At 35.9% G+C, this 14,900-nt stretch overlaps 1 protein-coding gene across 2 annotated transcripts in view; it reads right to left on the reverse strand.

Annotated features, from left to right (window-relative positions):
- Window positions 1-5,793, reverse strand: part of COL28A1 (collagen type XXVIII alpha 1 chain) — a 59,636-nt gene extending 53,843 nt beyond the window's left edge. Inside the window, exons 1-8 of one of the 2 annotated variants that reach the window (XM_018909441.3) lie at window positions 5,616-5,793; window positions 5,067-5,141; window positions 4,787-4,942; window positions 3,749-4,308; window positions 3,076-3,096; window positions 2,354-2,410; window positions 1,058-1,111; window positions 523-564 (exon numbers count right to left, since the gene is read on the reverse strand). In XM_018909441.3, coding sequence (XP_018764986.3) covers window positions 523-564; window positions 1,058-1,111; window positions 2,354-2,410; window positions 3,076-3,096; window positions 3,749-4,308; window positions 4,787-4,919 — 867 coding nt within the window. In that variant the 5' untranslated portion in view covers window positions 4,920-4,942; window positions 5,067-5,141; window positions 5,616-5,793. The remainder of the gene's footprint in view (window positions 1-522; window positions 565-1,057; window positions 1,112-2,353; window positions 2,411-3,075; window positions 3,097-3,748; window positions 4,309-4,786; window positions 4,943-5,066; window positions 5,142-5,615) is intronic. The other variant, XM_050971329.1, reaches the window with a different exon arrangement.
- Between the last annotated feature and the right edge of the window lie 9,107 nt (window positions 5,794-14,900).

A 14,900-nucleotide genomic window follows, 5' to 3' on the forward strand; every position in this document is an offset into this window, starting at 1 on the left:
AATAAAATATCTTTCTGAAATTGTTTAACATATAATTCTCTGAAAATCTAGATGTGTATTTTTTACTCATATATTTGCTGTAAATATGTCACTCAATTTGCCACCTCCTAGAAGATACATGCTGACATTTAAAAGGGACTTTTCAACTGAGTTATTCTTATACATGGAGTAGGGTTAATCTTTCTCCAGTGAATCAACAAGAAGTCTGAGAATTATCAGGTGTTAGAAGCCACCAAAGAACCAGGCAGTGTTTTTATCAGGTCTGTCTTTGGGATAAGTCTAATGCAAGCCAATTCAAAATCACATAGCTTCAGAAGTTCCTTCTCCCAGTAGCATCTCATCTGTATATTTAAGCACATGGTTAGACTCTTTCTTTCAGTATACATGCTTCTGTAAATCAGGCCTAAGTGTAGATGCTTTCAATAATTGAGTAAAGTAGACACATAAAAAATGAAAATAACATTTTTAGTTCAGAAAATGTGAAAAGACAAACTATGGGTTAGCACAGCAGTAGTCACACACCTCTTCCCCTTTCTCTCCATGATCTCCTTTTTGAGCATCACCCTATTGGAAACAAAGGAATACAACTGAAATATATATTTCACTAAAACTAAGAACACAGTTAAACAAGCAAGACTGTTTTTTCCTGTTTAGTAATGTTCACACTTCTTCCTTCCACAATCAAATATACACATTTCCTGATCATTAACATGGAAAACTGAACAATTGTCATTAGATGACTGAAATCTTCGTTATTAGAGTGAACCACTCTGATCAAGGGGTCTGTGTACTGTTAGAAAACTCTCAGGAACCTAAAGAGCCTTCAGCTACATTCAGAGACCTCTGCTGTCAGAGAAAAACTGGAATGATGGGCAGTGTTATCTTGATAGCAGTTTAGTTTTAAATTTTTATCTCACACTTCTAAAGCAGCTAACTATAAACTAGCAAATCTCAACATTTAGAACTTATTTTAACACACTTCTCCTTTGCTATATTCACATTTGTGGTTTGAATAACTGGATAGAAATTAGCTTTATTTTTTTTAAATTCACATTACCTTGTTTCCTTTTGGTCCTGCATCACCTTTCTCCCCTTTGCTGCCATCACTGCCCTGAAACACAGCAGGAAAATGTTATTATCATTGTGAGAATGAAATTCTCCACCTTGTCTAAGACTATATTTTAGTCCAAAATCATCCTGGAATAAGCTTTGGTAGAAACCCCCACTGATTCAAGTATGGTACATGTGACACAATATTCATTTAGCTAAACCTGTTCTGGTATTATAAGGTATCTACAAATATATTTTTAAACAATATTCAATGATAAATAAATTTTCTACAGAGCATCTGAAAAATCTAATCGGGAAGGCATTACAGAAAACACAGTTCTTCCTTCCCATTTCTCAATTAACCACCACTATCTCATCTTTTCTGCTTAGAAAAAAACTGTACAGAACAGTTTAGGGTCAATATTCTGCAGACCTAAGGAAAAAATTACTGCACCATTTTTTGTTACTCTTTGGAAAATCATGATGTTGTGGACTAGAAAGTTTGGTGTATACACATCTGTATAATAGGCTACATCTAAAAATTTTGGATAAAATAACTTAAAAATTCTTGGATCTAAAATTTTAAATTGCAAACAGAGGTTCTGGAGCACATTATCCAGATGCACATTATCCACAAGGATTGAATGATAGGATATGGTGTCATAACCTGCTAATGGTATGGGTGACCCATTAGAGAATAGAGAGAAAGGAAAAAACTTCTGAATGTACCTTGCTTGTCCCTGGGGGAATTATTAAAGACAGAAAAATGGTCAGAGAGGTCACCCACTGTTCCTTACTAGAGCCAAGAAATATGTGCTGGAGTGTCACAAGAGAGAAGAGAGTGTTGGAGGCAGAGTTTTAGACCTTTCCTCATACATCCATTACACTCAGACTTTTGAGCCTTTACCCCTTACAAAAATAGAAGTTGGTGGTGGGTGAAAACCTTTGTCTAATGGACCTTTCCTTCCCCTTTCCTTGCAAGATTCAAGAATAACTTTTTTATTTGGGGTCCAAAATCACCCATTTATCCACAGTGTTTTATTACTCAATAATAAAAATAGATTTTCAAGATAGTGTCTGACTACGGATAGATTTTTTTTCTGACCTCTTTAAACTATGGCCTTTCACTACTAACATGACATGCTAAAAATCAATCTTTTTGCAGTGCAATCTTTTTGCAGTGCATGCAAAGCTAATAGTGCATGCAAAGCTTGTTCATATAGCAACCAGTTAAAGTACAGTGCAGTTTTGATCTTTATTAAAATTCAAATTTTTGAGCCTACTCAAATAAATGCATACTTACTTTTTCACCTTTGTCTCCTTTTTCTCCCTTTTCACACTCACAGGTCTTCTGCACACACTACCAGGTTAATGGAAAGATAAAGGAGAATGTTTTTCAAATATATTATTTCAAAATTTTAAAGAAAAAAAGTTTGGTTTTGCCTAGTCACAGATGAAATAACATAATAGTGGAATAATAGGAAATAAATGATATTCTAATATATTTATTACTCACAAAATCAACATCAAACTTCCATACAGAGCAACGAAAATCCATAACTTGATTTATTTATAACAAAAATAAATCTCTTACTCTTAAGAATTTGCAATTATTACAGTCACTGTAGGCACTGTAATAATTACAAATGCTTAAGACAGCATATGCATAATAAACAGTACTGTGAAACCTTATATAAATTTTGAACCATTTTAACATTGCTATTGTTTTCTAACAAGACCACAAATGAATTTGCATGTCTTGCATTAGACATATTCACTCTTGTAGGAAGAGTTCTTTATGTTTTACTATTGAAACTACTCACTAATGAGCTAACATCATAGATTTCTCAGGAGAAAGGACAGAAGAAATGCAGGAAAGTTTAATAAAAGGTAATCATGGTAATAAAATTTAACCAGAGAGGGAAGGATGATTAATCCTTAAGTATTATTTTGTCATAGAAGAAGCAGACTTTGGGAAGTTTAGTGGCAATAAGAGTAACCAAACACGAAGCTCAAAACCCCTACCTGCTTCTGTAGCAAGGCTTCCTGAAAATGAAATAAAATAAAAATATTACTTTAATATAGATATGATTTAACAGAGTACTAATTTTTCCTATCTAGTTTATAGACTCCCCGAGGTGATGGTAGAGATGATGAATACCTTCATCCTTCATTCCTTTCTCAAAGGGGAGAGAACCAGTCTGTGGAACTACTCATACAGAAAGGAGTTCTTGGTAGGAAGAGAGGGTTATTCCGAGTGACACACAATGATTAGACAAGACATGAGAATTAATGGGATAGCTAAACAGACAGTATTAAGGCACAGTGCTAACAACAGGGACTGTGAAAAGACTTCCCAATCAGAGACCTACTTTTAGAAGGCCCTGCAACAAAATATGTAGGGGAAGGACTCAGTGATTATGCATGAGATCAAGCTACCTTCTAAAGTATTTTCATATGCTCAGAAACACACTCTGTGTGCTGGGATATGTGATCAGAACAGCTGAGCTATTATTATCCAAGCACACAACTCCTTGGAGAGTGGCTGGCAGAAGGAAGCTCCATCTGCCCTGACCCCTGCTGTAGAAGAGAAGGCACCACAAAACCCTCTGCACTGCCTTCAGGGCTTACCTAATCAAAATTAAATTAAATCTTTCAAGGATGGACACATGGCAAGATTAATATCAGCATAACTTACCAGTTCCAATGCTATATCAACTACCAGATTCTGATCATCCAGGCACAGGACACGTTTAGAGGACGAATCACCAGATATCATGCGCAATTTTTCTTCTTGGACTGCTTTCTTAGAAAGGCCAATGGTAACAAAATCTATCCCAAGACTTCTAGCTGTTGTGGCTATACCCTGGACATTAGGGCTGTTGGGATGATCTACACCATCAGTCATCAAAAAAGCCACTTTCACACTTCTCTTACGACTTTCAGTTTTAAACAGATGAGTGGCATTTGAAATTGCATAATAGGAATAAGTGCCTTGGCCAATAAAGCCCAGAGAATTGATTTTCTCCTTAAAATTCTGGACATCTTTCCAGGCTGTAAAGGGATGATCAATGATGACTGTGCTGCTGAACTGCATACTTGCTAGTTTGACACTATACATGTGGGACTTAACTGGCTTCATCTGGAAAATGCTGTCAGTTATGTTTTGAACAAAATTCTTCTGTATATCAAACAACTGATTTTTGGCACTTTCTGAACTGTCTATGATAAAGACTATATCAATGAGACACATATCACCTGTAAGGGAACAAGAAAGTTACATCTATGAATGATGGGAACACCTGCACAACAGATTTCAGATAATTCTCTGCAAAAAAAATTTCCCAAAGATCCTCTGTCTTCCCAGTAAAAATTCTAAGGATAAATTCCACTGTAAAAAGCCAAGAAATTTTAATGAAAACTGCCAAGCTAGGGTTTTGATGGCATTGTTTTAGTATCTTAGTTGATTTTGTATAGAAAATCTACCACATGCAATTTCAAACAAAAAAAACCAGGTTTCTTATAATTTCTCTTAAGAAACATTCATGTCCATGAAAATCAGTGATCAAACTGGAATCCATGTCCAAATAGTCAAAAAGTATTTTCCAGCCCTCATAATCCAAATAAATCACATTTTACATATTCACATGAAAGTTATCAATAACTAAATAATTATGGTAAAATGCATGGATACATGCAACACAGTCAATCAGAAATTTTAAGAAAATGGTTTTACCTTCATCTTTTGGCAGAGGAGAGTAAATATTCTTTCCTCTTTTTCTGTTTTGTCCATGTACTATCTGGTTTGTTATCACAGCCAGAAGTATAAAGTAAAAGAAAAAACATTTTTTCCTCATGGAGACTTTCATCCCAAATAGACAACTTTTTCTTCCTGTTAAAAGTAAAAAGCCACCTGTAAATACCTCATTAATAGAAGCAAATAAATAAATATAGATACTTTAAATACATATTTGTGAGAACCATACTTCAAGAGAAAATAAATAAAAAACACTTACAAAAAGTCATTGTGTGGGTAGTTTAAGCACAGTAACCTGCAATGCTTCAACTGTAGCTCACACGGATAGTAGAACCTGTTCATTACAGATGAAATATGGGTATAGCACTGCCTTTTTTTTCTTAACAAAAAGCCTGAAGCATGACTATGAACAACTTATTCTTCTAATAAACAGTGGCTTAATAATGAAATTCAATACATTAATATATTATTAATATTACATGGATGTTACAGAATCTGTGCAGTATTTTCCATAAGGATCATATTCTATTATAATGACAATATACTGATACAATTAAAATTAGAATATCTAAATGAGTTATTCAACATATTTTTGGAGAATACTGAACTAAATTAAATACTGAATTAAAACTGAATTAAAACACAAAAAAGCCTGTGATTTACAAAAATTAATTTTAAATATCATTAATAAGGAAGACAATTTGTTTAATGTAAAAATCCTTCTTTTCAAGTCCATCAAGCAGTTACATATACAGAAACCACAAGTGCAGTCCACTAAAACTAGAGAGGAAATAACAAAGTTTCTTACCTTTGAAGGCATCCAGAAAAAAAATTGTGTATTAAAAAAGTTTTCAGTGTAGAAAATATGTCCTGTAGGTCATACTGGAAAATACCATTTGTTAACCATATAAAGCAATCTACAAATAAATAGCCTATCCACTTGTAAATTATCTTTTATTGCTGCTGTTTAGTTGGCCAAAGTTTAAATGAAGACAGTTGGGCACATGGCCAGTGCTGAGCCAGACACTGAGCCATTTCATTAAAGGGACAATGTCAGTCTGGGAGCACAAGTGTTTTCCCACTTCAAGTAACTGTACTTTTAAATTGAAAAACTCCACTCTTAGACAACCTACATCTTTACCTTTCACTGTGCCAGTCACATGTCTTCAGCTTGTCTGTGTTAATGTTGCAGCACTGGCTAGATCAGAAATGTGAGAGCAGTACATCACTTGCAGGTTAGAACTGAAGTCTGACCTGATGGTTTGAGAGTCTACCAGGACTGCAGGACTCAAAGGCGGTAACTGAAGTAGCAATTACAATAATAAAAGACAATTTGAAACTAAAAAAAAAAAAAATTCTTGAGCTGGTTTCCTCCGAAATTTTTCCTGCTTTTTAAATCCTCGGAGGGATCAAACACAGAGATGGAATCTAAAAGGTGGACATGCAGGCAGCTTTCAGAATGTTGCATGGAAATTATATTTGCTCTATCTATTGGCAGACTTCAGAGTAAAATGTTGTTATCACAGTGTTAAGTAAAAACATGGGGTGAGAGAATGCCAATGATAAATCTCAAGGAATCATAACATGCCCCAAGGGACTTAAGTGCAAATGCCCAGCAGAAGGTAGCAGACGTCCTCTAGACAGGCACTGCCTACCAGGCAAGACATGTCTCAGCACCCTGGTCACAGGGCAAAATAACAGAATATCCTGAGTTGTTAGGGACCCACAAGAATGCAGCCCACCTCCTAGCCCTGCAAAGGCCAACATCAAAAATCACACCCTGTGCTGAAAGAATTGTCCAAATGTTTCTTGAACTCTTACAGGCTTGGGGTGTGACCACTTTCCTGGGGAGCCTGTTCCAGTGCCTGTTCCTGGCTGCCAGGACACACTGTCAACTCATGCTCACCTTGCCATCAACCAGGACCTCTAGAGCCCTTTCCAGACTCTTGTTCCCCAGTCTGTCCTTACATGCAAGGTTATCCTGTCTCAGGTGCTGAATCTGGGACTTCATGTTAAACTTTATACAAATGGTGATTGCTGAGCCCTCTAATTTTTCAAGGTCTCTCAGCAGGGCCTCTCTGATGGAGTCAACACTCCTTCCAATTAAGTAACATCAGCAAATTTACTTAGTATACCTTACAGACTTGTGTCCCAATCACTTACAAAAATGTTGAAGAAGAGCACAAGGCCAAAGATCAAGCCTACAGAACCCCACTAGTGACAGGTTACCAGTTTGATGTCACCCCATTCACTATAACCCTGTGCCTGACCTCTGAGTCAGTTGCTCACCCATCACATGATGTGTTTATCCGGTTTTGTGATTGATATTTTGTCCAAAAGCATCCTGTGAGAGACAATATAAAAAATCTTTACCGAAATCCAAAAATATTGTATCAATTGGCTTCCTTCGATCAGCTAGGTGGGTTGCTTTGTCATCAAAGGAAATTAACTTAGACAAGCAGGGTATTTCCCTCATGAAGGCATGTTGACTGTTACCAATGATGACTGTATTGTCCTTCAAGAGTTTTTCACTACTTCCCAGAATAATCTTATCCATAATTTTACCAGGCACTGATGTGAGACTGACAGACCTGTAGTTACCAGAGTCATTGTCTAGATCTTCTTGAAAATTTGGCCAACATTTGACAGTTTTCAGACAACTGAAACCTCTCCAGATTCCCAAGACCATTGAAAAATCATTGAGCAAGGTCTCACAAGGACATCATTCCTTTGAGTACCATGTAATGAATCCCACCAGGCCCTATACACTTAGCAGAATCCAGCTGCAGCAGTAAATAACACACTAGCTCAGGGTTGGCCGGGATATATTGACTAGCATCTTGTAAGTAAGCCAAGTACATTAAGCTTTTACATAAGCAGAGGACATTTCCTGCTGATTTTAAAAAATTGTGGGTAAAAGGAAAAGAATAGGGAGGAAAAGAATAAGGCACAACTGACCAATGAACATGAAGAAAGCATCTGTCTTCATTAAGGTCAGTAGAAACATCCTTCATGTAGCCTGGGTGCATGGTCTCTCTATTGATAGACTAAACACTTCCTTAAGCACTCACTTTCTGCTTCTCCAAGGCTATATCCCTTTACAGAGACCTTCAGCTAGAAATACACCTTTGCCAGCACCATTGTCTGTTTGTGTGTGCTGTGAGACCGAGTATGATACCGTATGTTACTTTAACTAAATTAAAGGGTGAGACAAATATGAAGGAACTCAAAGAGAACTTAGCAAAGATGGAGATAACTCTAATCTGTTTCTGTTGCTGATTTTGGCTGGAGTAGAGTTGATGGTAGTAGCTGGTATAGGACTGTTTTGTATTCATGTTGGAAACAGTACTGAAAACTCAGGGATATTTCAGCTGTGTCTGAGTAGTGCTTACTCAGGGTCAAGGCACTTTCTCCTTATCTCACCCCAGCAGGGAGTGGGCTGTGGATGCACAAGGAGTTGGCAATGGACACAGCCAGGACAGCTGACCCCAGCTGACCCAAGGGGTATCCCAGACCATATGCTATCACAATCAGGATATAAAGTTAGAGGAAGGTTTCTTGGGGGGGCCAAGGCTCAGTGACTGGCTGGGCATGTGCCAGCTGGTGGTGAGTAATTGTTTTCATTTGCACCAATTTTGTGGTTTTGTTTCTCTTCTCTGTTTTCCTTTTCATTACAATATTATTATTATTATTGGTTAAAAAATTTAATAGATTAATTGGTTGGAAAAAATTAATAGTGTTCTTCTCTCAATCCATGTGTTTTCTTATTTTTACCCTTCCAATTGCATTCCTCCCATTGTGATGAGGGTGGAGAGTAAGCAAGAGGCTGTGCAGTGCTTAGCTGCTGGCTGGGGTTAAGCCATGACAGGTTGCATGTGAGAGCTGTACCTTTGCCTTATGACTGTACACAGTACCATTCCTACACAGATTTGTCAGTCTGCTCATTCTCTGTTAACATGGAATGTACTGAAGGAACATGCTGCTAACAGAAAAAAATCCTACCTGCCACCACTGCTCACCCTCTTCATCCAGTTCAAGTGAGGAAGGATTTGCTGGCCTGAACTGTTGCAGCCTCATCCTAAAGGGTTTCCTTCCTAGAAACATCTACTTTGTCTCCTGTCAAATATGTGTCATCTTTATTGAGGCTAATTGTCTTCATTAAGTAAATGTTGCCTTCATTACACAGGGAAAACAAAGAATTTCAATGGAAGACAATATTTTACACTAAATATCTGTTAGTGCTACAAATGATAATTACTGTTAGCATCCAGCATCTGTTGTAGTAGAAACATTGGTGATGATCAAACATTTAGTTAGCAACAAATTAGTCACACAGATCACTCATACTGTTTACATTCTTATTTTTACCCTTATGCATGCTCAGATCAAGACTGCAAACAGCCTACTACATCAACAGCTATGGAAAAAAAACACTTTTTCCAGCAGTTGGCAAGTTTTATCTGTACTATGTGTTAAAACAGAATTAAATTAATGGATTTCCAGATGTGTTCAAAGATTTCTCACTTTTTGGGGGGACCTGGAAACATTATTTTTAGCTGGCAGAGATCATTAAATGTTAACACTTGTGATTTTTAGACATAAGAATTTGACTAGTCAAATATACATGTACTCTGGTAGTTCTTATGCACATGCTTTATTTGGACAGTAATGGGGTCAAGTCTGGTTGCATTTCTCTGTGTAGAACATCTGTAAATCTCTCACATGTTAGTCTGTAACTGCTCTCTGGGATCAGCCTAAGCTCTTTGCAGCTTCTTAAAGTGTTTTGGAAGTACAGTAAGAATCTTGGCAGTTCCACAACAGGATTGTTGATTTACAATTCAGCTTTTTAAATTTTTTTCACTAGTGTTTGTAGTATATATTTTTGTACCTTTGTATTTACTTAGAATTCAAATTTGGTGCCTCCAGATTTACAGCACTGTTTTAACATTAATACTTCCTGCAAAGCTTTTCAGTACAGCAGTGTTCCAATGGCTGCCCTGAGCCACATGCTCTGAACCAGATGCTCAGCATATTCAGTTGCCAGAACTACTGAATCTGTCTAAATGCACTCATTACATGACCATACTAAACTCTAGTCTGCAATACAAAATTTTATCTGTACAATTCATTTTGTGTTGCTAGTGAATTTCAAGTTAAAAAGCCTTCAGTGCCTGCATACATGCTAAGTCACCTCTTCTACTGGAAAAAAAAAGTATAGCTTTTCTTCCTGGTACATATCTGCACTCCTTGAATAATTCCTGCTATTCTCATTATTGAGATTCAAAAGATGGTAAAGAAGAAATAAAAAGAGAGAGTTGACAAAGATAAGAGAGATTTCTGTATGAAGACAGACAAAGTAAATTATGATTCTATTGCTTGAAAAGCCACAACAGAATGCCAATGTGATACGATCCATACAAGTCTGAAAGAAGGTGAGTATTCTGAGTACATGAATTTAAAATGTCAGAGGATTATACTATGGGTCAGTTGGTTTGATGATATCAATCAAAACTCACTGCCTAAATTTATATTTTTTGCCCTGTTGTGCTCTTCATTCAATAAGAATGACAATAATTACTATAAGGAATTGTAGATATTTTGTTCTCTGGATAGGCGATATCACTAGTAGGTGCAACTTGAAATAAATATTTTAAACAGTTTTTTGAAATCACTGTCCCTAGTACTAGCTATATATTGACTCAGTGCCGTTGTGATTCATACACTGTGCAAGCAAAGTTGTGATTACTTGCCTTCTTAAAACCAGATTGCAATAAGTGTGTCAAAAGGATCACTTAGTTGCTGAATATTTAAGCTATGAAGATATTTATGCTATTTAAATCCTGCCCTCTGCTGTATCTACATGATAATGCATAACTATAGTAATGATGATACTTCATTCTGGGTGCCTCATTCAGCATTTAATCATTTATACACACCTAGTAAAGGAGGCTGCTGTCTGGGCAAAACATTTGTGCCCCTGTAGTAGAAGGTTGAAGCTAAAGACCAAGATACTAAAAGACTAAGAAACAACACTTTGAGGAGGGAGGATATGTCCTGAAGAACTAGTTTTACTCCTTAGTTCCTCCCTGATCCTGAGATTCTAAATATCCATTTCACGCATTCTTCTCTTTTAGATACCCAGATTAAGAGCCCCAGTTCATCACATGGATCTTCTGAGTTAATGAAAGCTAAAAGTGTATGTTGGCAAAGCAGTATCAACTGCTGAAGTAGGTACAGTTCTAGGTTGTCTGAATAGTGAAATTACAGTCTTGTTGTGTCACTTACGTAGTGCTGGCCTGAAAAGAGCTTTGCATTAGTAATAAGGTAAATTATTACTTATACTTGTAAGAAAACAGAGCAAGGATCAAAATGGTAACTTTACAATAGATTCACTTTACTTCCTGGCAGTCCTCCTTCTGAAATTCCACAATTTCCATCTGGACCAGGCTCTCTGTTTTCCTTTAAAAAAAGACAAACACATACCCCCCAGTGCCCAAAAAAGAAACAAAACTCAAACTCAAAACCACAAAAACCACAACACCAAAAAACATACAAAATTCCAATTTAGAATTATCTGTGTAAATGTTTTACTTCACTAACAGCTTAAATCAAAGATGGCCAAATGTGTTGCCATTGTAGCATCCATTGTGTAGTCACTTTGCGGCTACAAAAAAATTGTTAGTTTGAATAAGGGCTTTGGTCAGGCTCAGCAACATGGAATATTGTTAAAAATCAGCATATTTAATTTTCAAATTATTTAAGCAACCTTTGTAAATCCTCTGTGTTTCTGCTTATCATAACATATGATAGAGCTCAGCTGAGCTCTCTCCAACAGCCTACAGTGATCAAAACTGAAGAGTTACCTTTTATTTCATGAGTTTTCCTAGAAGAATACAAGCTCTAAAATATAAAAAGCCTTGTCCTCTGTCACATATATATTCCCTGCTCTATCATTCTAAAATCAGGATATTTTTCACTGGTTACCTTTGGACTTTGAACACTCAAACTTTGTGATCCCTTTGGTCCAGGTATTCTTTCAGGAGCCTGGATACCCTAAAAAGATTAGATAGGACATTGACTCCTAAACTTCCACAGATCAGTTTTTCAATTAATAAAATGCAGTAGTTATCTTCAAAAGAAAACAAATGTACCTGTGAAATTCTTGCTGTATTTATTTAATTTCCTCTTGCTCACATTTCTACACATCCCACTGAATAACAAATACAGCAGCCATCAGTAACATTAATGGAGTAAGTGAATCTGAGAGTTTTTGCACACTTATCCAAGCCTGTGCAGTTGACAAAGGCCATTCTGCCATCAAAAGAAGAGTCACCTTCCTTACTTTAAAGACTTTTTGTTTTGAATGCCTCAATTAATGAATGACCAAGGTGAAAGACCTGTAGGCCAAATGGACCTACGGGATCCCCTGAACCTTTTTCACCCCAAAAATATATGGCATTTGAATACAGTAACTTGCAGTATGTTTTTGACATGAAATTGTATAAAATTAAGTGATAATCCCAACATACACAAAGTAAAAGGAGTATGATCTGGGCAAACAAAAGAATTTTCAGTAGAATACTAAAGCCTGGAGGAAACAGTCTTGCAACTTGTGCCTATGATTTTGGCAATCACGCTGCTGAATCTGTGTAATTTGGAATCTTTTTACAGAGACATACATTTTACATAGACTGAGAGATTTGAACTCAAGCTTCAAACTCCCTATGTGATGAATACTTTCTTCTCTTACCAAAAATCAGATAAAGCAATACTACCAGGTATGTCTCATGGCATGGAGAAGTACAACACTATATCTGAAAGAGTCTGCTAGGCTCCATTAAGCTTCTGCAAGTTTAAGTAATCATAACCCAAACCAGTAGTAATGTTAAAAATAGCAGTGACAGAATATATACTTTTTCTGTAAAGGGAAGAGCAGCAGTAGACTTAGATAACTAAATTAATAATTGACATGTCTTTAAACCCAGTGTTAACATTGCATTGCAATATACAAAACTCCAGCAGTACTTAGGTGTTTCTGTATTCCTGAAATGATTTGGCGCTTTTGGCCAGACATGACACAAACACAACAAATCTCAAAGATTAACACAAACTAAACAAAAAGCCAGTCTTCCAGGAATCAAATATGAAAAAGCAAAACAAAGATGTAGGGGAAAATAGCTTCCACTTAATATCTAAAAAAAATTAATTAACATTGGTATACTTTGACCTCTTATGAATTTTAATGTATCTTTAAAGAAGAAGATAAGTTCAAAATGGAGTTTCACTGTATGAAGTCTCCACAGGATTAAAAATTCTTAAAGCACTCAGAGATCTGTACATAGAGCAAACTTGGAATACTCTGCAGTCAGAGCAAAGAAAAAAAAATATATATCATCCATAAAGAGAAATTACTGAAAATAATTTGAGATACTATGGTGTAAAAGCAATTGTCACATATAAATTCACATTAGAAATAAGCAGATCTTACAAGGAATATAACAGGGGCTGATCATAAGTGCAGGCAACGTTTGAGAAGCCAAAAAATGTAGAATTAAAATGAGACTTGATGAAAGTCAAGCTTAATTAAATCCTTAATGATTTGGGGGTTTAAATGTGTAAGTTTATTTAACGATATCAATTACAAGAAACAATGAAATACAAGAAACAATGAAATATAAAAATCACTTGTTATGCAATGGTGATGAAGAGATTAATAATCACCTAGGTACAACCTCAAAGCTAAACAGATATTCTGTATTACTTACATATAAAGATGCTGCTATTGGACAAAGATGCTTATATGGAGACAGCTAGATGCAAACTAAAAGGGTGAATCAAGGCATGGAAAGCAGAAGCAAAGATCCAAGAGTTTAAAAGGTTCAGAAACCTTAGAGGAATTCACAATCTCACTAATGAAATACTGCTGCAGTATTTATTTTGAGATCAAACCAAGAAATATAACTTCTGCATGTGATATAATGATCAAATATAAAACATCTTTGTCCCAACAGTTCATGTAACAGTTCTAGTAACTGTGACACAGTGGTCCTTCAGGTGGTAACATCCTGACACACCAAAAAGCTCTTATGTTTCTATTAACTTACTTTGTACCTGTCCTTGTAGTAACAGCATCCAGTGCTTCAAAATACCATCTTTCATTTTTAACCTCTCTGAATCTCTCTTGTGCCAAAGACACAGAACACAGCTCCTCTGCAGCTTGTACATTTGTTAGCAGTTTATTCAGACCACCATTAGGACTCAAGAAAGGAGCAAGATGTCAGATAGTTAAACTGCTGATTTCCTAGGACCCGAAAAACTTACCCTAAGAATCAAAGTTAGATGATGTGATTACTGCAGGTATTACCTACATTTATAAACTGAACTCCCATACTTTGCCATGGAAAAATGTTATGAATACACAATCTGAATTTCATCTTGTTAGAAAAAGAACCACAAGCGATTCCTGGAAATCTTGGTGATTCTTGGAAACAGATGTGAAAAAGTCACTATGTTCCACTTCAACAGCTTTAGAGGAAATGGAATGATGAAAATGAAACAGATAAACATGAAAATCCAGTCTGCCGACTTTGACATATGATAGACTACTTAATCGGAATTACTTTTGTATTTTTCCACTTGCTTTGGTCTGTTTTATTTATCAAAACTGCTGAGCTCTTAAAGATTTCTGTTATTAAGGGAAAAACCAGCTTGTTTTATGAAGAAAAGTGCTTTTTAAATGGAAGGAATATTACAACAAAATCTAAAACAACTAGTTGTTGCAGCACTAAATGACATTAGTGGCTTAAATTAATGAACCCTGTGAAAAATTAACAAATAAAAAGTAGTTTGTTATACAAATTCTCCACTATGCTTAGAGACAAGAAAAAAAGACAACAGACATTAACACAAATGATGTCCAAGCCACTCCATACACATTTTTAAACTAAAGGCACTGAATACATGCAGATTATTGAAAAGATGGATGAACAATGACTTATCATACATTTTTTTAAAATGTTTTGTTAAGTTATAAAAACATTGGAAAGGCCATTAAAAATTATATGCTGTAATTCAAAAAAGGAAAGTAGGAAAA

This window comes from Serinus canaria, chromosome 2, assembly GCF_022539315.1.
Source record: "Serinus canaria isolate serCan28SL12 chromosome 2, serCan2020, whole genome shotgun sequence".
In the NCBI taxonomy this organism is placed as follows: Eukaryota; Metazoa; Chordata; class Aves; order Passeriformes; family Fringillidae; genus Serinus; species Serinus canaria.